Source organism: Ahaetulla prasina, chromosome 4 (assembly GCF_028640845.1).
Source record: "Ahaetulla prasina isolate Xishuangbanna chromosome 4, ASM2864084v1, whole genome shotgun sequence".
Classification (NCBI taxonomy): Eukaryota; Metazoa; Chordata; class Lepidosauria; order Squamata; family Colubridae; genus Ahaetulla; species Ahaetulla prasina.
Window position 1 is genome coordinate 76,467,395 of NC_080542.1, and position 24,742 is coordinate 76,492,136.

Below are 24,742 nucleotides of genomic sequence, written 5' to 3' on the forward strand. Positions count from 1 at the left end.
TCCTCCCTTTCTCAGGAGTGTCCTCATGCTTCTCTTCTATCATAGCAAAAGCCTTATCCAAACTCATGGGTTGGTACACAGTTTGTGTATTTCTCTGCTATCTGGATGCAAAGTAGATTTTCTAAAGACCTAATGAATAAAGAAGCCCAGAGTAAGCAGTATAATTTACCTTGTTAATGCAGATATGTGTATAATAAATATCCATCACTCTGTCTTAAAAAAAAAGCTGAACTAGTACGCAAACATCCTGATGACAATCATTCGCTTCTAATCTTATCACAGCAAGAAAAAACACAAGAGGATTTTGTGGCAGCAATATCAATGCTAATTCATGTAAAGAAAGGCACACTCCTTCCGTTCCTTTGGCCTGACCACAAATTCTTTGCTAAATGCTGGATATTTAATGCATTAATGCATTAAATTAAGACAAACAATTCTTCAGATTCTTCCACTTACTGTAGCATATTCAGAATTCGCATTAGGTACTTCAATTGCCCGGTTGCTTGGGTCCACTCTCACCTTTACTCGTGTTACAAACTGAATCACTGATGAGGTATCCTACAGATTGAAAAATAAGGAGAATTAAGGAACATTTTCAAACACATAATTCTCAAAGACTCTTAATCATGGACATTTTAAAACAGACCAAAGTTAGATGTGAAAGTTCAAAAGCAGTATTCTCACATTTAAAGAAAGTAAGATGCTGCCAAATATCGCCAGCAGAGAACATTTTAAGCTGCATCATAATTAGAAGCAGGTATTTGTATTATTAAAATGTGCTTATATATTAAATATTTTTATGATTAAAATAAATTCTAACATTGCATAGAATAACAAGTCTAAATATATGTATTTTTCCACTATAATGGTTCTTAAAAAGAGCTTTAACACAAATGGCCCAGAAATTATCTTTTAAAGTAATTCTTACTGTTTTTTAAAAAAATATACGTCTTCTGGTGAAGATCAGAGTCATACATCGTTTATAAGAAAAAAATTGACAATTTAGAAATGGAAATATAATTTCCTCCTTCTCTTATGTACATTAGGGCAATAAAGTTCAAGAGAATTATTTTACTCTGTGACTTCAAACTGAACACTGGCACAGCTCATATAATTAAGCAGCTGAACTAATTTAATGAAAATAGCTGGTGTTAGGCAACAATACATTCCTAACACTTTTACTAATCACATCAGATCATTTCAACGCAACACAAACAGCATTCAGCAAGGCATTAGAAAGAACTACAAATCAAGCTTAGCATAGTAGGCTATGTCCTTATTCCATCCATTGTTGACAGTAGTAAAATATCAGAAAAATCTGAACAATATACTCAATTCTATCAGCATTTAAAACTGTATGCAACAGTTTTGAGCTTATCACTTACATTTTATATATTATATATTACTTACATTTCAATCTATCGCTTACATTGATGGAGTTATACTGAAATCCAAAATCTAAATTTGGGGATTATTTAGTTTGCTCATTTGAATTAAAACTAAAGATTTCAAGATAAAGATGCAAAACATAATGGTTTGCATCTTTTCTGATTCATTTTTTTTCTGCCACTGAGATTGCTCAAAAAAAACAACAACAACAACCCACCCCAACCTTCTGATAGGATAAAGCAGTAGTCTAGGTTTAAATCCAACTCCAAGATGAATTATTTAGAGAAAATTCAATATTATAGTGTAGGAAATAATGCTCACCTTCTTTAATATCTCTGTATTCAAAAGCATTTGCATATCTATGCTACGGGATTCAGCTTTTGCTAGTGAACTTAAATTACACCGTATAATTAAGCAGGACCTGCCTGGTCTTTCACAATCCTAAAGGATAACAAGTAAATAAAAGCAAATAAATAAAGGGAGAAAAGAATGGATAGATAATCAATAAACCTTGTTTAGCTATCTGTCTTCAGCAAATCTATCAAGATTGATTACGTTATCATTTTTCCTACTTTTGGTTTATTCCATCATGTTTCACCATCATTTCTAACATTTCTAACTTCATTTCTAAGTACAAATTTGCATTGTTGTGTGTGGCTTTCTCCTAATGCACACCTTATTGTATGTACTTTGTAGAGCTGAGATGTCAAATTTGATTTCATTGAGAGCCAGATCAACACTGTGATTGTCCTCCGGGGTCGAAGTGGGTGTGGCTGACTGGGTGTGGCTGGCTTGATGTAGCTCGCATGGGTGGTGAAACACATGGTATAATTCTCCGAGGTTGTTGTTGTTGTTGTTGTTGTTGTTGTTGTTGTTGTTGTTGTTATTATTATTATTATTATTATTATTATTATTAATTTGATTTTTATACCGCCCTTCTCCCGAAGGACTCAGGGCGGTGTACAGGCAAAAGTAAAAACAGACAATACAATATAGAGTTTAAAATGCAAGTTAAAAAACTTATTATAATTGGCCTAAAACTTTAAAATGTATAAAAAAACTAAAACCCCATTTAAAAATTAGTAGTAGAAAATTTAAAATCAGTAAAATTTAAGCCAGCCCCGCGCGAATGAAAAGATATGTCTTCAGGTCGCGGCGAAAGGTCCGAAGGTCAGGTATTTGGCGTAAACCCGGGGGAAGCTCGTTCCAGAGTGTGGGAGCCCCCACAGAGAAGGACCTTCCCCTGGATTGGATCTCTCTCTCAACATTCTCACAACTGCCTGGCCTTGCAGCAGCAGCTCCAGAAGCCCCATGCAGGACCCTATGTGGCTGCTGGCCTGCTTCTCCTTGCTCACTGCTGCAACAGAGCAAGAGGCTGAGCGACATACGTGGGGTCCTGGATGCGGCTGCTAGAGCCGCTGCAAGACAAGGCAGTTGTCAGGATTTTGATGGCCTGCAGGGTGCTCAGGTAAGCTAGTGCCGAGTGCTGGGGGGCAGCTCCACACCTCTGCCTTGCTTCATTCTCCACCCCCAACCTCTTTGCTTTGTGGATGCCGCACCAGTGTGTTGCTCAGCCTCCTGCTCCATTACAGCAGCAAAGAGAAGAAGTGGCGAAGAACAAAGAACTAAGCAAGGCAATAGGGGGTGGAGGACAAAGCAAGGGAGGGGTGCGGAGCTACCTACCCGCCCCACACTTGCTTAACCTGAAGGCCCTTCAGCCAGGCTACCCATGCCAAACCCTCACTCTCCTGAGGGCAGCCACATCACTTTACTAACCTGCTTTCCAGCTCTGCCACAGGCAAGGCAACGAAAGAAGTTTGTGTGATTATGGTGAAAAAAAACAAGTTCAGACCTTCCAACTTCTTTCTCTCTCAAAAAAATGATCTCACAAAGTTGGATAGTATGAACTATTTTTTTTACCGTAGTCCCGCAGACTACTTTTGTTGCTCTGCATGTGACAGCGCAGAACTGGGCTGTGTGTGCCTGCCTCCTCCTGTGCACATGCATGCCACCAGGATGGCGTGGCCAGGCCAAAGCAATGCGGGCCAGCCCCTTACAGTTTACAGGATGGCACGCAGGCCAGTTCTGGCCTCATCGGAGGCTTGATCCAGCCCACAGGTCTTGAGTTTGATACTCTTGTTGTAGAGAATGTCACTGGATCAGTGGTGGGTTTATATTTTTTTACTACTGGTTCTGTGGGTGTGGCTTGGTGGGCGTGGCATGGCTTGGTGGGCATGGCTTGGTGGGCATGGCAGGGGAAGGTTACTGCAAAATCCCCATTTCCTCCCAATCAGCTGGGACTTTGGAGGCAGAGAATAGATGGGGGCTGGGCCAGTCAGAATTTTTACTACTGGTTCTCTGAACTCAAAATTTCCGCTACCAGTTCTCCAGAACTGGTAGAACCTGCTGAAACCCACCTCTGCACTGGATGAATTTTATACTACATGTTTCTTCTTATTCTTATTCTTTAATATGATGCAGATTTTCCTGCATATCCTGAATTCAAATATTGATACTACCTTCTGTAACCAGCTTTTACAGTAGGAGAAGAGAAATAGTTTGGCACAACAATTCATTATCAGGAAAAAAAGAAAACAATAAACAACATATCTAATTAAAAAGGCTTTGGAATCCAGGACTTTTGTTCTGGATGGGGATACACTACCCCAGATAGACTCTACACACAACTTAGTATACTTTATTGTCATTGCACTTTGTACAACGAAATTAAATGTCATCTTCAGTGTACATTATAACTATAAAAATAAAATGCAAACACACATACTTCGCATTCTATACAATTGAACTGAAAACCCCCGATATTGAATTAATATTATACATGACCATGGAGACATCTTCGGACGTGCTGGCTCTTAGGCTTTGAAATGGAGATGAGCACCACCCCCTAGAGTCGGCAACGACTAACACGTATGTGCAAGGGGAACCTTTACCGTTTTATAGAATAGAATAGAATAGAAGAGAAGAGAAGAGAAGAGAAGAGAAGAGAAGAGAAGAGAATAGTATTTTATTGGCCAAGTGTGATTGGACACACAAGGAATTTGTCTTGGTGCATATACTCTCAGTGTACATAAAAGAAAAGATAACTTCATCAAGGTACAACATTTACAACACAAATGATGGTCATAGGGTACAATTTAACACTTAATGATACAACACTTAATGATAAGCATAGGGTACAAATAAGCAATTCGGAACAATTGCTTATTTTGGATAGTATGGGGGAGGGTTTCGTTCCAGTTTATCAGGGTTGTGTTATTGATACGGTAAGTGGGAGAGGCAGATATGGCAGAAGGGGGGCATATCAGGTTTCGGGGGTACGCCCTTGCTATTTAAGAGCGATCGTGTGCTCCGGCCCCCCAGATTTTTCCCGTTCCCCGAGTGGCCAGAGTACTCGGGACTTGGGCCTCCGGCTGATGTTATGTAATGCAAGGTCCATGGTTAACAAAGCCCCCCTGATTTCAGATCTAATTCAGGAGGGGACCACAGATGTTATGGGCATTACAGAGACCTGGTTGGGCACGGAAGGGGGAGTCCCCCTAGTGGAGATGTGCCTACCAGGTTTCCGAGCATTCCATCAGCCGAGGGCCCAAGGTAGGGGTGGGGGGGTGGCGGTCATTATTAAGGAAAGCCTGGAGCCGAAGGAGACCACTGTGCCTCAGATAGCTGGTTGTGAATCCCTCAATGTGAAGTGGGGTCGTAGCTTATTGATCACGTACCTGGCTCCTTGCTGTGTGACAACAGCCCTGCCCGAGCTGTTGGAGTTGCTGGCTGGGTTGGCAGTTGAAACCCCTAGACTGTTGGTCATGGGGGATTTCAATTTGCCATCAACTGGCGTGGCATCCTCGACGGCCCGGAAGTTCATGGCTTCCATGACGGCCATGGACCTGACTCAATTAGTGGACGGCCCTACCCACATCGGGGGAGGCACTCTAGATCTCATTTTTATCTCTGGCCAGTGGTCGAATGATCTGATTTTAAATGATTTAGTTGTCGAGCTCTTGTCATGGTCAGATCATTCTCTTCTTTGTCTGGACTTTTGGACCGCTACTCACCACCGCAGGGAGACGGAACCAATGCGTTGGTTCCATCCTAGGCGCCTGATGGACCCAGAGAGGTTCCTGATGGAGCTTGGGCCGTTTCCCAAGAATCTGGCCCCTGGCACGGCTGAAGAACTAATCGTGCCCTGGGAACAGGCCGCGGCTGGACCTTTGGACCGTGTTGTGCCTTTGCAGCCTCTGACCCGGCATAGGTCTGAACCAGCTCCTTGGTTCTCCGAGGAGCTGAGGGAGATGAAACGCCGGAGAACATGCCTAGAGAGTGCTTTGAGATCCAGCCGTTCGGAAGCTGACCAGACACTAGTTAGGTCCTATAGTAGGACCTACCTAGTGGCATTGAGGGATGCGAAACGTTCTTACGTTTCCTCCCTCATTGCGTCGGCAGATAACCGCCTGGCCACCCTGTTTCGGGTGACCCACTCCCTCCTTCAACAGGGGGTGCGGGATGACCCGTTGCAAGGGCGTGCTGAGGAGTTTAATGGTTATCTATACGATAAAATCGTTCAGCTTCGGGATGGATTGGATCAAAATTGGGTAGATCCAGGCGAGAGGTTCAAGACTTGTCTTTTTGAGATTGTTTGGGATAGTTTTGACCCTGTGACTCCCGAGGACATGGACAGGTTGCTGGGGAGGTTGAATGCCACCACATGTTTACTGGACCCATGCCCATCCTGGTTGGTGCTGGCCACACAGGAGGTGACACGAGGCTGGCTCCGGGGGATTACAAATGCTTCTTTGCGGGAGGGGGTCTTTCCTGCTGCCTTGAAACAGGCGGTGGTGAGACCCCTCCTCAAGAAGCCTTCCCTGGACCCAGCTGCTTTAGTAAATTATCATCCGGTCTCCAACCTTCGCTTTACAGCGAAGGTTGTAGAGAGTGCGGTGGCACATCAATTACCCCAGTACCTGGATGAAACTGTCTATCTAGACCCGTTCCAGTCTGGCTTTCGACCCAGATACAGTACGGAGACGGCTTTGGTCGCGTTGGTTGATGATCTCTGGAGGGCCAGGGACAAGGGTTACTCCTCTGCCCTGGTCCTATTAGACCTCTCAGCGGCTTTCAATACCATCGACCATGGTATCCTGCTGCGCCGGCTGGGGAGTTTGGGAGTGGGAGGCACCGTCTATCAGTGGTTCTCCTCCTATCTCTCTGACTGGACGCAGACGATGTTGGCAGGGGGGCAGAGATCGAGGCGCCGCAGGGGTCGATTCTCTCGCCTCTCCTGTTCAACATCTATATGAAGCCGCTGGGTGAGATCATCAGTGGTTTTGGGGTGAGGTACCAACTGTACGCTGATGATACGCAGCTGTACTTTTCCACCTCAGGCCACCCCAATGAAGCTGTCAAAGTGCTGTCCCGGTGTCTAGAAGCCATACGGGTCTGGATGGAGAGGAACAGGCTCAAGATTAATCCCTCCAAGACAGAGTGGCTGTGGATGCCGGCACCCCGGTACAGTCAGCTGCAGCCATGGCTGACTGTTGGGGGCGAGTGATTGGCCCCAATGGAAAGGGTGCGCAACTTGGGCGTTCTCCTGGATGGGCGGTTGTCTTTTGAAGATCACTTGACGACCATCTTCAGGAGAACTTTTTATCAGGTTCGCCTGATTCGCCAGTTGCGCCCCTTCCTGGACGGGGATTCCCTATGCACGGTCACTAATGCTCTTGTTACCTCTCGCTTGGACTACTGCAATGCTCTCTACATGGGGCTCCCCTTGAAGAGCACCCGGAGGCTCCAGTTAGTCCAGAATGCAGCTGCATGGGTGATAGAGGGAGCGGTTTGGAGCTCCCATGTAACACCCATCCTGCGCAGACTGCACTGGCTGCCTGTTGTCTTCCAGGTGCGCTTCAAGGTATTGGTGACCACCTTTAAAGCGCTCCATGGCTTAGGACCAGGATACTTACGGGACCGTCTACTGCCATCTTCTATCTCCCAGCAACCGGTGCGTTCTCACAGAGAGGGACTCCTTAGGGTGCCGTCAGCCAAGCAATGTCGACTGGCGGCTCCCAGGGGAAGGGCCTTCTCTGTGGGGGCTCCTACCTTGTGGAACGAACTTCCCCCTGGACTTCGACAACTACCTGACCTTCGGACCTTTCGCCGCGAACTTAAGACTTATTTATTCCGTTTTGCTGGACTGGCTTGATTTTTAAATTTTTTTAGCTGATTTTATTCGTTTAAATTTTTATTAATTTTATAGAGTTGATTGTATTTTAAAATGGGGGCCAAATTGAATAAGGTTTTTGATGTTTATTTTTAGTATTGTATGCGTTGTTGCTGTATTTTATTTTGGCTGTAAACCGCCCTGAGTCCTTCGGGAGAAGGGCGGTATACAAATTAAAATATTATTATTATTATTATTAATCAATATCAATATAAATCATAAGGATTACCAGCAACAAAGCTACAGTCATACAGTCATAAGTGGAAAGAGATTGGTGATGGTAATGATGAGAAGATTAATAGTAGTGCAGATTTAGTAAATGGTTTGACAGTGTTGAGGGAATTATTAGTTTAGCAGAGTGATGGCCTTGGGGGGAAAAACTGTTCTTGTGTCTAGTTGTTCTGGTGTGCAGTGCTCTATAGCATCGTTTTGAGGGTAGGAGTTGAAACAGTTTATGCCCAGGATGTGATATATATACATATATATATACATATACATACGTATATAAATATACATATACATATATATATGTAGATCTTTGGTTATTCGTGTTTTCTCCCGCGTAAAATTGGAAGTGTCTTGGCGATGTTTCGACGAAATCCCATTCGTCATCTTCAGGCTAGGTGTTTACAGCTTCGTGCTTCTAGAAGCACGAAGCTGTAAACACCTAGCCTGAAAATGACGAATGGGATTTCATCAAAACGTCGCCAAGACACTTCCAATTTTACGCAGGAGAAAACACGAATAACCAAAGACCTACATACAAACACCCGCAAAAACCTCAGAAATATTACTGCTTAAATATTTTGAAATAGATCTATACTAGTCTCTCTTTATCTCTTTGTCAATGTGTGTGTGTGTGTGTGTGTGTGTGTGTGTGTGTGTATGTATGTGTGTGTATATATATGTATACACACACACACACACACACATATATTTATACATATACATATATATATATTCTGAGATTTTCGCGGGTGTTTGTATGTAGGTCTTTGGTTATTTGGGTTTTCTCCCACGTAAAATTGGAAGTGTCTTGGCGATGTTTCGATGAAGTCTCATTCATCATCTTCAGGCTTCAGCTTCGTGCTTCTGGAAGCAATGTGTGATTGCAGCTGTTTCTTCCTTTTTAACTGCTAGTGGGGGTTTGAACTGATTGGGTGGGAGCTTGGCTGTGCTCTGATTGGATGGGGGTCTTTTTGTGCTCTGATTGGATGGGGGTGTGTCCTGTTTGGGTGGGGGCTTGGTTGTGCTCAGATTAGTCTGAGTTGCAGGGGAATTTGAGCTGGTGAGCTGCATTGCTGTTGTTTGGCTTCATGGTCTTGGTCGTGTTACATCTTCATAGTGGGTGTCAGTCTGCTGCATGTATGGATTGGAGGGGTTTGAAATGGCTAATGTTGCAGCTGCGGTCTGGCTTCTGGTCCTTGGTCGTGCTTCATGATCAATGTGGGTTTGGGTCTGCTTTCTGGGTGGATGTGTGGTGGTGACATCCTGTGTGGACCTCGTGAGTGTGGGTCTGGTGTCATTCCTCATGTTAGGGACTCGTTTGTCGATAAGGGCGGGTTTCCAAATGGCTGGTAGGCGGGAGGTATCATCTCATTTGTTCATGCTGTGTGGGCATTTTTCTATCTCGATGGCTTCTCTGATTATTCTGTTGTTAAAGTGTTCAATTTTGGCGATAGTTCTGGTCTTTTTAAAGTCAATATCGTCTTTTTAAAGTCAATAAAGTCGTGTTGGACCAGGGAAGAAGTTGGTTCCTCTTTTTTGACTGAGTTCTTGTGTTCTTCAATGCATGCACTTATTCTTCTGTTGGTTTGTCCAATGTATGTGGTGGGGCAGGCAGTGCATGGGATTTCATATAGTCTTTGATTTTCTAACTCAATTTTGTCTTTGGGGTTTCTTAGGATGGTGGATATTTTTCAGACCCACACTCACAAGGTTCACACAGGATGTCACTACCACACATCCACCCAGAAAGCAGACCCAAACCCACATTGATCATGAAGCACGACCAAGGACCAGAAGCCAGACCGCAGCTGCAACATTAGCCATTTCAAACCCCTCCAATCCATACATGCAGCAGACTGACACCAACTATGAAGATGTAGCACGACCACGACCATGAAGCCAAACAACAGCAATGCAGCTCACCAGCTCAAATCCCCCTTCAACTCAGACTAATCTGAGCACAACCAAGCCCCCACCCAAACAGGACACACCCCCATCCAATCAGAGCACAAAAAGACCCCCATCCAATCAGAGCACAGCCAAGCTCCCACCCAATCAGTTCAAACCCCCACTAGCAGTTAAAAAGGAAGAAACAGCTGCAATCACACATTGCTCCCAGAAGCACGAAGCTGAATCCTGAAGATGACGAATGAGACTTCGTCGAAACGTCGCCAAGACACTTCCAATTTTACACGGGAGAAAACCCGAACAACCAAAGACCTATAATATACTATATATACAGTAGAATACAATATAGTTACTGCTCTAAGATAGAAGTTGCTTTTCAGCCTATTTGTCCTTGTTTTTATTATCCTGTACTGTCTGCCAGATGGTAATAATTAAAAAAAAAAAAAGATTGCCCAGATGAGATAGATCTTTAAGAATGTTTTGAACTTTTGTAAGGCAGCGGGAGCTATAAAGCTCTTCCAAAGAGGGGAAAGGCCAACCAATGATCCTCTGGGCAATGATGTTAACCCTCTGGAGCACTGTCCTATCTGCCACTGTGCAATTGGCAAACCATACACAGGTGCACTAAGTTAAAATACTCTCTATCGTGCAGTGGTAGAAGGCCATCAGCAGTTTTTCATTCAGTTATTGTTTCCTGAGAAGTGTCAGGTAGTATAATTTCTGCTGGGCTCTTTTGACCAGTGCTGCAATATGAGCATGCCAGGTCCTCTTTTAAGGTAATACCCAGAAACCTAAAACTGGCCACTTGCTCCACTTGGTCTCCATTGATAAGCAAGGGCTGGATGGCTGATCTATTCCTTCTATAGTCTACTATAAGCTCCTTGGTCATATTGGTGTTAAGGACCAAGTTATTGTCTCCACACCACAAAAGCAACCAGTCCACCTCATCTCAATAGGCAGACTCATCCACCCCGAAGATAAGTCCCACCACTGTTGTATCATCTGCAAATTTAATAATAGTATTACTGGCATGAGTGGGAATGCAGTCATGTATATAAAGTGTATAGAGTAAGGAACTCAACATGCAGCCCTGTGCTCTACCAGTGTTAAGAATAAGGGCTGAAGAGATACGATTATCTAATCTGACCCTCTGAGAGCGGCCAGACAGGAAATCCATAATCCAAAGGCAGATTGAATAAGAAAGCCCAAGATCCATAAGTTTAGACACTATGTGGAAGAATTGTGTTAAATGCAGAGCTAAAATCTACAAAAAGCATCTTCAGATAGCGCCCCCTCCTCTACTGTTCCAAATGAGTCAGAGCCGTGTGAAGAGTGATGGCTATAGGATCCTCTGTAGATCTATTTGTTCTGTATGCAAACTGGTGTTTATCAAATGTACGTGGAAGACCAGAAATAATGTGTCAGCCAACCAATTTCTCAAAGCACTTCATGATGATAGGAGTGAGTGCCACTGGTCTGTAATCATTGAGATTATTGATAGGGAACTTCTTTGGCAGCAGAACAATGGTGGAAAACTTCAAATAAGATGGAATAGTGGACTGGGATAAAGACAGATTGAAGATCCTGGTAAAGATTCCAGCCAACCAATCAGCACAGTCTTTAAGTACTTGGCCAGAGATACTGTCAGGATTGGCAGCCTTTTTAGGGTCCACAGTCCTCAAAATGCTTCTCACCTCCTGTTCCTCCACAATGAGGTGGGGGCTACAATGGGCTCGTGGCTGTATTTTAGCTTTCTCTGATGTCTTCACTTCAAAGAGAGCAAAGAAATGATTCAGTTCCTGTGCCAAGGGAGCATCCCTCTCAGCAGGGATGACATTGGTTGGTTGATGGTTGGTAATTTGTTGAATTCCTCACCTGCCTCATGTTATTACTATAAAAAATTATCCCCAATCTTCCTTGCGGATTTTCCTAGACTCAAGGCTCCTGCTCAAAGAGCAAGCAGCAGTTGTGGCTAAGATTCTTCACATAAGTTTGCATAAGACATGTGCAAAAGGTTTTCCACTGATAACCTTTGTGAGGAAACAAAAGACTGGGCCTGGAATCAATCTCTTCTACATCCTACTCCCAATCAATAACTCTAATCATGGACTTCCGGTATGGCTCCGCTTCGTGGAGAAGCAGCTATGATTTAGCTGCTAACTCCCTAGTCAGTAGAGCTGTCAGGACATCGTAAATCTGGGTCCGACAGCTTGGAATTCTCTCCTTCGGGCAAAGAAGGAGAGATGAGCATTCAGGTTGAAGTTGAGACACCCTAATAAGCTTCTAAGGCTTACGGGGAGTTCTCCTTCCATAGCCTGATAAGCTCCTGGCTGGGCAAGGCTTCTGCCTTTATGGCGGACAAACGAAGCATCCAATTTCCACGGCTGGAGTTGATTTATGATGGACTGTAACGTGGACGGAGCAGAAACTGGAGTTTGTTTGTAAGAAGACTGCAAGCCCCTGAGGATATATTTGCTGCGAAGATAGGAGAGAAGAAAGCAAATGGCGGTTTTGTGGAATGTGTGTACTGAAAACGAAAGTTAAAGAAATGCTTACTAACAGCTAGTGTCAAAATAGAAGATATATAGGAAGATACTGACTAAATGGAAGAAACGAGAATCTTATGATTTATATTTTTTCTTCTTCTTTGGGATTATAGTGATTTAGAAGAAAAGTTTTTTGAATTTTTCTTTTTTAATTTTTTTTTCTTTTTCTTGGTCCATTATTAAGCTATATTTTTTTTTTAAAAAAAATGACTTTTAAGCAAATAGTGCCAAAAGTCATTAAAAACTTTGAAATTTCCTCAGCTCAGATTCAAAAATTAAAAGAAGAAATTAAATTCAAGTAGATTTTTGCTGGAAATAATTGATAAATATGGAAAGGTATCAGGATTTAAAATAAATCAGAATAAAACAAAAGTGATAATTAAAAATATGTCTATACAACAAAAACTAGAGGAAATGACAGGATTTGAGGTAGTAAAAAAGGTTAAATACTTAGGGGTTTATATTAGCTCATCGAACAAGAAACTTTATAAGAATAATTATGACTTGCTATGGCAAAAAGTTCAGAATGATATGAGTGTCTGGAAAAAATTGCAGTTATCGCTATTGGGAAGGATTGCGGCTATTAAAATGAATGTGTTACCTAGATTTTTGTTTCTGTTCCAGATGATACCAATAATTAAAAAGGATAAAAATTTGGAAGATTGGCAGATTGGGATTAACAAATTTATATGGCAGGGTAAAGGGCGAGGGTTAAAATGAAAATAATACAGGACTCACGGGAAAGAGGTGGTTTAAGAATGCCTAACTTTAAACTATATTATGAAGCAGTAGCCCTTTCAGTAATAAGTGACTGGTTTAACTTAACAGAGGAAAGAATTTTGAATATAGAAGGTTATGACTTGTTATATGGATGGCATGCGTATTTATTTTATGAAAAAAGTGGATAGGGCTTTTAAGAATCATGTGTTGAGAAGTGCTCTTTATGGTCTGGAAAAAATATTCCTATAAATTAGATTACAAGATTCCTATACGGGCGAGCCCTAGACATGCAATAGAGAATATAAATATAGAACAGAAACAGGAAATGATTACTTATAAAGAACTTTTGTATGCTGAAGGAGGTAGATTGCAATTAAAATCATTACAGGTATTAAATGAAGAAGGGAGGAATTATACTTGGTTTCAATATGGGCAAATAAGTGCTAGATGGAAAGAAGATCAAAAAATTGGTATAATGCAAAGGGAGGAAAATTTAATAAAGCAAATTAGAAATCAGACCCAGGAGCATATAAAGAGATTGTATAGTGTGTTGCTTGAAATAGATTCGGAAAAGGATTTGGTAAAGGATTGTATGATAAAATGGGCACAGAATATTCAGGAACCAATAATGTTGGAAACATGGGAGAAAATTTGGGTTAGAAATGTTAAGTTTACACAAGCACAGAATTTAAGGAAAATTTTTATAAGATGTTTTATAGATGGCACTTAGATCCCAAAAAATTATCATGTATGTATCCTAATATCCAAGCGAAATGTTGGAGGTGTGATTGTGATGACGCTACATATTTTCATATTTGGTGGACTTGCAAGAAAATTAAGGTCTTTTGGATAAGAATTTGGTGGATTATTCAAAATGTACTGAAGAAGAAGATAAAGTTCCTGCCACAATTTTTCCTTTTGGGAATTATAACGGATTGTACAGGGATTGAGACTAAATTGATTCTGAATTTAATAACAGCAGCAAGACTGTTGATTGGACAATACTGGAAGAAAGAAGAGATACCTACAATAGAAGAATGGATACTGAAAGTTATTAATTTGTCTGAGATGGCTAAAATCTCAGCTTTTTTAAAAGACAATACGCAGGAAAGATATTTAATTGAATGGAAAAAATGGATTGATTATCTACAAAATAGATATCAGATTAAGAAATATCAGATTGCCTTTGAATAATTAGAAAGTTATTTTATGTAATGGGGAGGGGGTTGGGAGATGAAAAGCTTTGGATGTGGTTATTTGGATTGGAAGGGAAAATTTTATTCTGTGTTTGGTTTATGTATAACAATACCTTGTGATTGACCGGGAAGCCGGGGGAGGAGGGGAAAGGGGTTTTGGGAGGAGGGGGAAAAAGGGGAAAATGTTTTGTTTTTAAAACTCTTTCAATAAAAAAAAGAAGAAATTAAAAGGAATTAAGAAATTCTTTACAGGAGTTTTGGAGAGTCATTTTTAGAAATAGATCAAAATTTGATGAAATAGAGAAAGAGATGTTGGATTTTAAGGAAGTGGTGGAAGAGCAGAAGAGGAAATGAAAATGGTAAAGGATGCAATTGCAAATATTGAGCTCTTGTATTCAGATGGAGGATGATCTTGCAGAAATTAATAAAGCTAATTTAGAGTTGCAAAGGAAAATAGAAGAAATTCAAAAAAATCAAAACAATTGGAACTTAGATAATAAGATGGAAGATATACAGGCAAAGGTAGATAGGGCAGATGAAGAAAGAGTAATATTACAATATAGATTAATGGAATATGCTATAAGGGTGAGGGGGTTGAAACAAAATAGGAAGGAAAATTTAAAGGAGATTTTTACGCAAGCCTTTGCTCAGATAAAGGGTGTGGAGCCGGAAGATTTTGAGACTAATATTGAAAGAATTTATTGTGTTAATTCTTGGTGGGCAAGACAAAATAGAGTACCGAGGGATGTGGTTATTTATTTTACAACTAAAAAGGTTAGGTATGAAATTTTGCAAGCCTTTTATAAAAATAAATTTCAAATATTGGGACAAGATATAAAAATGATGAAGGAAATTCCTCCTAAAATGTTAAGAAAGAGAAGAGAATTTGCTTTTTTAGTGGATGAGTTTAAGAAACATCAGATATATTTTAGATGGGAAGTCCCAATGGGTTTGTCAGTGAATTTTAGAGGCAGAAAGTATTTTCTTAATTCAGTTATGAAAGCGAGACATTTTTATATTAATGTTTTAAAGAGTGGGAATCCTTTGTTGTTAGATGCTAAGTTAATTGGTTTGGAAATAATGGAAAATAGAATGGGAGAGGGGAAGATGTGAATATGATGATTATGGTTAATTTTTGGAATTGATTTGTTTAGGATATAAATTATAGGATTTTTGTTATTTGCTATTTGTATGGTATAAATCTATGGGATGATATTATTCAATTGTGAAGGATGGAAAGTGAAATTTATGAATTTAGATAATGTGGATGTAATGATTTTAACTGTTTACTGTTATATTGTGGATGTAGTTTAAATGATTATTTGTTTTAAATGATACGTTTATAGATAGTAAAAGTTATGAAGTTAAGCTGGAAATATTATATTTGAGAGTTTTTATTCGAAATGATATTTGATTGATGGAGTAGTATTGGAAGATTGGATATTAAATGTTATGACAATTGAAGAAATATATAAGTGATGAAAATTTGAATTTGAGAAGCTGGATTGTAAATTAAGAAATGGATTTATGAAATTTGAAGGAATATACAAGTGGGTGAAAAAAAATTGAACTTTAGAAGAATGACTAATTTTTAAAATGGACTCTAAGGAGAACGGACATTAAATGTTATGGCAATTGAAGAAATATATAAGTGATAAAAATTTGAGTTTGAGAAGATGGACTGTAATTTGAGAAATGGACTTATGAAATTTGAAGGAATATACAAGTGGAAAAAAAATTGAATTTGAGAAGATGGATTAATTTTAAAAATGGACTGTAAGAAGAAGTAATATGTGAAGTTGGTATTGCTTCTTTTCTTTTCTTTTTTTTATTATTCTTTCCTATCTTTTTATTTTTATTGTGAGGGGATCTAAAGTTTTAGATTTTTAAAGGTGGGAGGTTATGTATATTTTATATACTTTAGTTTGTGATTGTTGGTCATAATACCCGGTATTTGCTCTGGGAAGTCTGGGTGGGGGAGAAGGGGGGAAGGGGGGGAAATGATACATGGATTGATTATTAATGGACAGTAATTTTTGAAGATATGAAATTAAAATTTTTTAAATGATATTGGGGATGCTCGACTGCCATTTCAGGAAGAAAAGGAGAGAGGAGTAGAAGGAGGGAAGAAAGTAGGTAGGAAAGAGTAGAGAAGGAGGAGGGGAATAAGAAGGTTAGATAGGGTGGAAGAAGGGAGGAGTGGAGAAGGAGGAGAGGAAGTAGTAAAGTGAAGGAGATGAAGGATGGGAAAGTAGTAGAGGGTAGAGAGGGAGGTTGTGAAGAAAGGAAGTGGCAATCGGGCCGGCCTGAATCAGTAATAAATAAAAATTAATGATTAATGATGGATAATAGTTTGTACATAAATATGATGTTGGAAAATGGAAATAAAAATTATTTATAAAAAAAAAATAACTCTAATCATAACTTCCACATTCAGGCAATGCAGCAAAATTATCATAAATCCCATATGTGGATAAGATTTTATCATAGGAACTTTAGATTGAAAGTTGGAGAAACACAACAGGCTTTGATTGGAAAAGGTTTTGGACAAAGACTTCTACTGAAAACCTGCTGCTTCTCAGCCCTAAATTGATCAAAGATCTAAATCAGCATCAGACAATTTCCACTTGCCTTTATATAAATTAATTGTCTTGCAATGTATTTGTTAGGTTCTCGCAAGGAAGAGATGGCAGGAACTTTCAGCTCTTTATATTAATCCAGCAAATCAATTATGCCAAGCCTCACTCTTTATAGACCTCCGGCATGCAAGCTGGCCAATAGCAGCAATTTAAAATTCCCGCCGCTCCAATCAGTGGATTCCCCCCAATCAACCAATCAGTGGTGGCTATGCAAATTGCATACGTACGAACACCCCTCCCCTCCTAGAATAAAAATGTCCAAGCAATATCCAATACAAAAAAGGTCCAATCAGTGTCCAATAAAGTAACGTAATCCCGCAGGTAGATGGGGCATCTAATTGTCCTACTGGGCCTGCACAATTCAGTTGTCCCCTGGCTTCCATCGAGTAAGGTTGAATCTATGCCTTCTCTGGCTGGCAACAATGGAAATGCCTCGAACTCCCCCCCCCCCGGTGCGTTGCAGTTCCAGGCCCAGCATCAAGAGGGCTCTCTCTCTTCCTCGTCGGACACAGATAAGTCTCAGCGCGCTCTCTCTGGATTATAGAGCAGGTCATCTTGGTTGATGTCAATCAGAGCTGGTTCTCCAATGTCAGCGTCCTTGTGATTGTAAGGTCCTCGGGGCGGAGACTTGTGATGGTCGATGTCGTTCCCCTGGTTTTTTCTCTCGGTTCTCTTTAACTGGAACTCTCCCAACCGGGTTCGGAGTTGGTCAATGTGTTGTCTCCACACTTGATCATCGTCCAGCTCCACTTTGTAGGACTTGGGTCCTATAACAGCCGTGACCCTAGCTGGCACCCAGGTGGGAGGCCCCGCGTTGTTCTGACTGAATATGAGGTCACCTACATTGAACCCCCGGCTGAGTTTGGTGGGCCATGCTGATGTTTCAGGGTGATAGTTAGGATGAAGATGGTCCAGCTGTGACCTTAGCTTGTGTTCCATGAGTACTTCATCTGGGCTTCTGCCGGTGACAGTGCTGGGGGTGATACGTTGCGCCAGAAAGAACTGGTCAATTTTCTCCTGCCAGCTCCCTGATCCCATGCAGGTGAGGCCTTCTTTGTTCAGCTTCACCATTCATTCGGCTTGTCCATTACTGGCCAGCTTGAAAGGTGCCACCAACACGTGCCTGATTCCTAGTCCCCCCAAGAATTACTCCATTGCCTTAGCGGTCAGTTGCAGTCCGTTGTCCTAAACTAGGACGTCAGGCAGCCCATATGTAATGAACATCCTCCTCAGGGCCTTTTGGTTGCTTCCGTTGTGCTGGTGGGCATGATGATGATCTCCAGCCACTTGAAGTATGCATCCACCACTGTCAAGAACATTTGTCCCCCCCATAGGTCCCACATAGTCTATATGTACCCTTGACCAGAGTCCCTTGGGTACTTCCCACTCTCTGGGGGTTGCCACCAGATGTAACTTTGTGTCAATGCTTTCATGTGCATGATGCCCGGGTGCCCAGTGTGTAATGTCTCCAGCACTTGTTTCCATAGGCTCTGGAGAAATACCAGTCTTTCCCCCCCATAGAAGGCACCCCTTCAAAACTGACAATTCCAGCTGCCTATTTTCAAAGTTCACAAATTCGCTTCCCACTTTTCCTTACAGCCATCCCCTCAACACCCAGTTCAAGACTTTGGATAGTACCTTCTCTTTCTTTGTATGTTCTGCAATCTTTGTGGATGTGATGGGGCTGATCTCATGTGTGTCAATCAGCAAAACGTGGGTGGTGGGCACGGGGTCTTGCACTAATTCCAGTATTGGGGATCAGTTGAGGGCATCCATATTGATGATGCTTTTACCAGGGCGGTGTATGAGTGTGTAAATATATCCTGTCAGAAAGATGGACCATTTAGTCAGTCTGGGGGACATAAAGGCTGGAGTTTGCTGGTCTCCTGCGATAAGGCCCAGGAGTGGTTTGTGATCGGTGACAAATTCAAATCTCTGGCTGTATAGATATTCACAAAAATGCTTTATTCCTGCGATGGCACCCAAGACTTCCCTATCGAGTTGGCTGTAATTTCTCTCAGCTGGGGATAGTGTCTTTGAATAATAGGCTATAGGAGCCTCCAATCCATCTCAGAGACTGTGGCTTAAAACGGCTCCGACTCCGAAAGGGGAAGCGTCGCAGGTCAGTAATAGTGGGAGGGTTTCGGTGCATTGTATGAGGACACTGTCGGAGGATAGCAGATCTTTCACTGCTGTGAAGGTGTTGTTCTCCTTCCATCCTCATGTCCACACAGGCATCTTCTCCAGGAGTCAATGGAGAGGCTCAGCAACGGTAGCCTTTTGTTTCAAAAAAAAATATTATAAAAGTTCAATAGTGCCAAAAAGACTTGCAATTCTGATTTATTCCTGGGGGTTGGAGCTTCTTTGATGGCTTTTATTTTGGAATTAGTGGGATGGATTCCTGAGCCATCAATAAGATACCCCAAGAATTCCACTTGGGTAACCCAGATTTTACACTTTTCCTTTTTTATTTTGAGACCTCTCTTTTAAAGCCTCCTCAGAGTTTCCCTTAGCCTGGCCATTAATTGTTTCATCGACTCTCCTGATATGAGGATATCATCGACATAAGGAATGACTCCTGGGATACCCTGCAACAGTCTCTCCATCATACTTTGAAATAACCCCAGGGCCACACTGATTCCGAATTGCAACCGTTTGCATTTAAATGCCTCCCGGTGGGTTCCAATTTTTTGGGCCTCTGCAGTGGCTTCATCCACAGGCAACTGCTGGTAGGCCTGGACCAAGTCCAGCTTGGCGAATATCTTGGCCTTTCCTAAAGAATGAAGCAAATGCTGCACTACTGGTACTGGATGAGCATGCTGCTGAAGGGCCTTATTAATTGTACACTTATAGTCCGCGCACACTCTGATTCACCCATCCGGCTTCATTGGGGTGACTATTGGGGTCTCCCATGTGGCATGCTCAATCAGTTCTAAAAACCCCTGGGCAATTAGTCTATCTAATTGTTCACCGACCTTGGGCTGTAAAGCAAATGGAACCCTGCAAGGCTTGAGTCTTATTGGGGCAATTTGGGGGTCTAGGTTAAATGACATGGGTTTCCCTGTATATTTACCTAGGCTCCCATTGAACACATCACCAAATTCAGTCAGCAGTTGGTTCAGTTTGGTCCCCCGGATCTGGTGCAATCCCGTGATGCCTAGCTTCAATGGTTTAAACCACTCAATGCCTAGCAAGGTGAGGCAATGGCTAGAGACGACAGTTAGGGGTAGGTGTCTCTGGAATTCTTTGAACTGAACCCAGACCTCTGCTCATCCCAGTACACTAATAGGGTTTCCTTGGTAATCATTCAGTTGGATATCCTGCGGTCTCAGTTGCCTTTTGGAGATCTTCAGGTTTAAGCATTGCAGGGTTTTCCATGATGATAAAGAACGATCTGGTATCTAGCTCCATTTGGCAGGGACTTCCCTCAATGGTTACAGTTACTGTATGTGCAATTTGTCGCGGCCGCAGGCAGCTGACCCACAGTTGTTTGATGTATGTCTCGATGATCAGGATAAAAGTCCTCTTGGTGTCTGTTTCTCTGGAGCCCCGGCCTTGTTGGTCCCTGCCTCCTAGGGGCCGAAGGCATTCTACTGGGGCAGGTTGAGTAGCCTGGCAAATCATGGCGACGTGGCCCTTCCACTGACAGTGGCGGCAATTGGCCTCTTTAAAATGGCAAGCCGATCTTGTGTGAAATCCCATCATCCAGAACAACGGGGTTGTTGGAAATCACCAACTCTGTGGCTTACTCGTTTCTCTGGATGCACTTGATGCACTGCGTCATCTTGCTCCCCATTGTCCTCCTCCTCTGAGGCTTCGATCCTGACTTCAGCTCTCCGGTAGACTCCACTGGCTCTCCTGATGTCCGCGACGGAATTATCTGAGATTTCGGCTGCTTCCGCTTCCTCAATGGCATCCTTAAAGAAGACCCCTTGCCTCCCCAGTAATTTCTTCTGGAGGGTTAGGTCTCTCGTTCCTAGAATGATGCAGTCTTTCATCATTTCTTCAGGATTGATGAACTTGCAATTTGATGAGATTTCTCTTAGTTGTGCTACGAACTCATTGATCGTTTCCCAATAATAATAATAATAATAATAATAATAATAATAATAATAATAATAATAATAATAATAATAATAATAATAATAATAATAATAATAATATTTTAATTTTTATACCACCCTTCTCCTGAAGGACTCAGGGCAGTGAACTGCCAAATAAAACAATACAATATATTACAATAAAAACTATTTAAAAAACTTATTCCATATGGCCTAAATTTAAATATAAAATACATAATATAAAAATAAACCCCATTTAAAACAAATTAAAAACCCCTCATCTTGACACACTGATAAAACTCATGCCTGCTAACCATATGGGTCATGGCTGGGGCTAATGGTCCCGCAATATGCTCTGTAGCATCATCCATGCAATGGACTCAATGTCAACTGGGGAAACTAAAGTCTGCACCATCTTGAAGACCTTCGGCCCACAGTAGGTCAGAAAGAGAGCTCTCTCATCATTATTGGGTCCAGTAGGTCCTGGTAGTTTTTAGCTTCTAAGAACATAGTGAAATGGCTCATGTATGTGTCCCATTCTTCCATCTGGGGATCATAGGTTGCCGGTGCTGGCGAGGTCTGAGTAATCATCATTAGGTTGGCCGAGGAGATTCTCCAAGCAGTAGAATAGCCATGGCTATGACGAGATGATGGTCAGTTCCTCGGTTCTTCCTGGAATCCCACCTTTGTTGCCAATGTTAGGTTCTTGCAAGGAAGAGATGGCAGGAACTTTCAGCTCTTTATTAATCCAGCAAATCAATTACGAACGACTTGGCAGCTGCCAAGAGACCTCTGGCATGCAAGCAGACCAATAGCAGCAATTTAAAACTCCTGCCGCTGAATCCACCAATCAGCGGTCGCTATGCAAGTTGCATACATATGTAACAATATTGAAATGAAAAGTTTTTTGACCACCTCTTTAAGAATTCAGCTTGAATCCTGTTCATAGTTATACAGGAATTGGCTTTTAAAAACTTTTCTCAGATTTTTAAGACTCACAGTTGTAATGCAACATACATTCTACTAACAATACAATTTCTGCATACTCCAAACCAAATGCAAATCCCTCTCAGATCATTGGATTTACTTTTAAGGTATGGGTATGAATCAGAACTTAAGGTTTTGATCCTTGAACCCACCTGGAAGTAAGCCAACCTGCATAAAAATCTGTGAGGATCAAATAACTGTATGTGGAAAATCTGTGAATTAGATTCCATGATAATCTTTTCTTTCCCCAAAAAATTCAGAAGTGGTAAAGCCCAGATCTAAACTGCAGAACTTCAATTTAAATGGGAACCATTTATTTGATTCTTACTCGCTCTGCCATCCCAGACAATTTTCCCATCATGTTACCTTCATCATTATTGGGTCCTTCAACATTCATCATGTAATTTGACATACACCAAAATGTTTTTCTCATGTTTTAAGCATGTGTCAGTATTATTTTCACCTAATAGGCATACTTTTCTAATTAATGATTGCAGAGAGATAGGAAGGTGGCCTTGAAGCAAATATACAGAAATTGTTACCTAAACGAAAATGACAGAAGCCCTGGGAACAGAGTTAATTTTTTTTTCAGGCTGACCCCTCCCTGACTCAACTGGTATAAGAGGGAGGGACCCAAAAGCATAATCAATTTGCAGGATTATGTTACTTTAAAATAAATTACAGTTCTAGTCTTGTTACAGAATTGGTTTCCTGATTGGTCTACATAGAGAGCTGAAATTGCTTGCTACAATCTAAAATTAAGACTTAAATTGAAAAAGCATGAAAGCATTGTTGCTTAAATCTTTGTTCAGTCACTATGTCACGTCTAATTCTTTGCAACCCATAGCACACTAGGCCCTTCTGTCCTCCACTATCTCCTGGAATAGCTTAAAATTATCCATGTACTCAAGGAGCAAAGTTTCTTTTAGCAGCAGTGGAAATTATATACATATATTGTGTTTTAGAAGGAAGCTGTTCAAAGTGATAAGGTTTCTTACCAGTACTTTCCTCCCAGACTTGGTAAAAAAGGCAAATATTGTGTGAAAAATATTCTCCTTTTCCTGAGGAATGACACATGGTGTTGAGTTATTCTGAAAAGAGCAGTTTCCTTTGTCCTGAGCAACCTAAAGAAAGATCACAAAGCACACCCTCTAACTTTGTACACCATTTTTGGACATTTTAATATATATCTTATTATTAATCTGCTGTAGTTGCTGTTAAAACCTAAGGTCTGCATGAAATGGAGTGATGATTATATCTCAACAATATGATTGCTATTTACTATGGCTCCACCCAACATCATTGTGGAAATCTCAAACAATAAGATTGCAGGGAAAGAACTCTCAAAACAAGAGCTACCATGGGAAGGAGCTCCCTGCCCTCCCCCCTCCAATTCACATGCTTGTAAATTTTGGAGTTGTAATCCTTACCTATGCAGAAGGAATCAGGGTAGGATGGTTTGCTATAAATAATGCTATGTCTATACTTATTTTGATTGCAACCAGAACTCAAAAACTGCTTAGTTTTCAAACTGTAATTCAATAAGTTTCATCAATTACTAATACCAACAGTCACACTTATAACACATAGAACCAAGGAAGAGATGAATCATGCTATACAGATTTTTATACTCCTTTAAGAGTTACTTTGATGAATGGACTGTATTTTGCATGGCAACAAATCTATTTGGACTGTTTCAGCAACCAAGAGTGAACATTATTAGCCTTATTAGGCAAAAAAAAAAAAACGGCTTTCAAATTTGGAAAAGAAGAAGTCCAGATGCCATCTAGTATATGAATAGCAAGAAGAAATATATTTATTTTACTTTATTTTATTTTAGAACATAGCAATAGTTTCAAGCCTATAGTTGAACACAACCTTAGAAGGCATCCAAAGACAGATTTTAAGACATAGTTTATATGTAACATTCCTATGCTTAAGTCCTAAACAGCTGAAATTCAAAACAGTGCTTACATTTGGCCTTTCTTGGATGGCAAAGGAGGCTAATTTATACACTGTAAGGATGCCAGATGATATTGATATTAAGTGGAGCTTCTCAGAAGATTCCTCCAAACAGCTGTTATAAGATGCAAGTTGATTAGACTGACACAAAGCTGAATGAAATCCACCATTAATGAATTACATCCAGGACAAGATGAATCCTATTTTACTGACTGAACAGAATTACCAAAATTATCCGAGTCAGACTGAAAGAAAGTTCCTAAAATAATTTTGTAAACAATGCTGCACTCTATGTTGTTTCTGCTCCTAAGGTAACATAGACCTTGAATTATGTGTTGCAATGTCCATAATTCCTTGATCATAAATGCCAAAATTTCCCATTTTCCCACCATTTTAGGACATGAAAATTGAATTTCTCAAAATCTACTATAAATCTGATGTACATTTTTATAAAACACAAAAAATTCACAAATAAAACCATGTCTTGTTTGTTGATGACTTTTACTATTCATACATTATTTTTATTTACTTGTTTTGACTTTGTTGTACCCATCCAGAACTACAATAGGCTGAAATATCGTGAAATAGTCAATAAAATAAAACTTAGAAAAACTTGTTCTAATCAGTGCAAGTTACAATTAAGCTCACTTTGCTCATTGTGGACTATGAATCCTCAAGGAAAAAAAATATGGGTCTTGGCTACAAAAAAATTGCTCTCTTTGTCTTACAACCGGCACCCAAATTACTGTCAGGTCCCCACAGATCCCTATAGGGGCACTGCCATTCTGGCGGAAGGAAGGGGCCTTGGTATTTTTATAACCTGTCATCTGCTTTAGTCTTTCTTTACTTTGATGTATCTTCCTGGGCTAGGGAG

General features: G+C 40.9%; 1 protein-coding gene across 15 annotated transcripts in view; it reads right to left on the reverse strand.

The window, feature by feature from the left end:
- The window catches only part of ITGA9 (integrin subunit alpha 9), a 762,385-nt gene that overhangs the window by 190,624 nt on the left and 547,019 nt on the right, over positions 1-24,742 (reverse strand). For 10 of the 15 annotated variants that reach the window (XM_058183141.1, XM_058183147.1, XM_058183148.1 and 7 more), the window contains 3 exons: positions 22,905-23,030; positions 1,711-1,830; positions 457-558 (listed from right to left, as the gene is read on the reverse strand). In XM_058183141.1, the coding sequence (XP_058039124.1) occupies positions 457-558; positions 1,711-1,830; positions 22,905-23,030 (348 nt within the window). The remainder of the gene's footprint in view (positions 1-456; positions 559-1,710; positions 1,831-22,904; positions 23,031-24,742) is intronic. The other 5 variants (XM_058183142.1, XM_058183153.1, XM_058183150.1 and 2 more) reach the window with 3 other exon arrangements.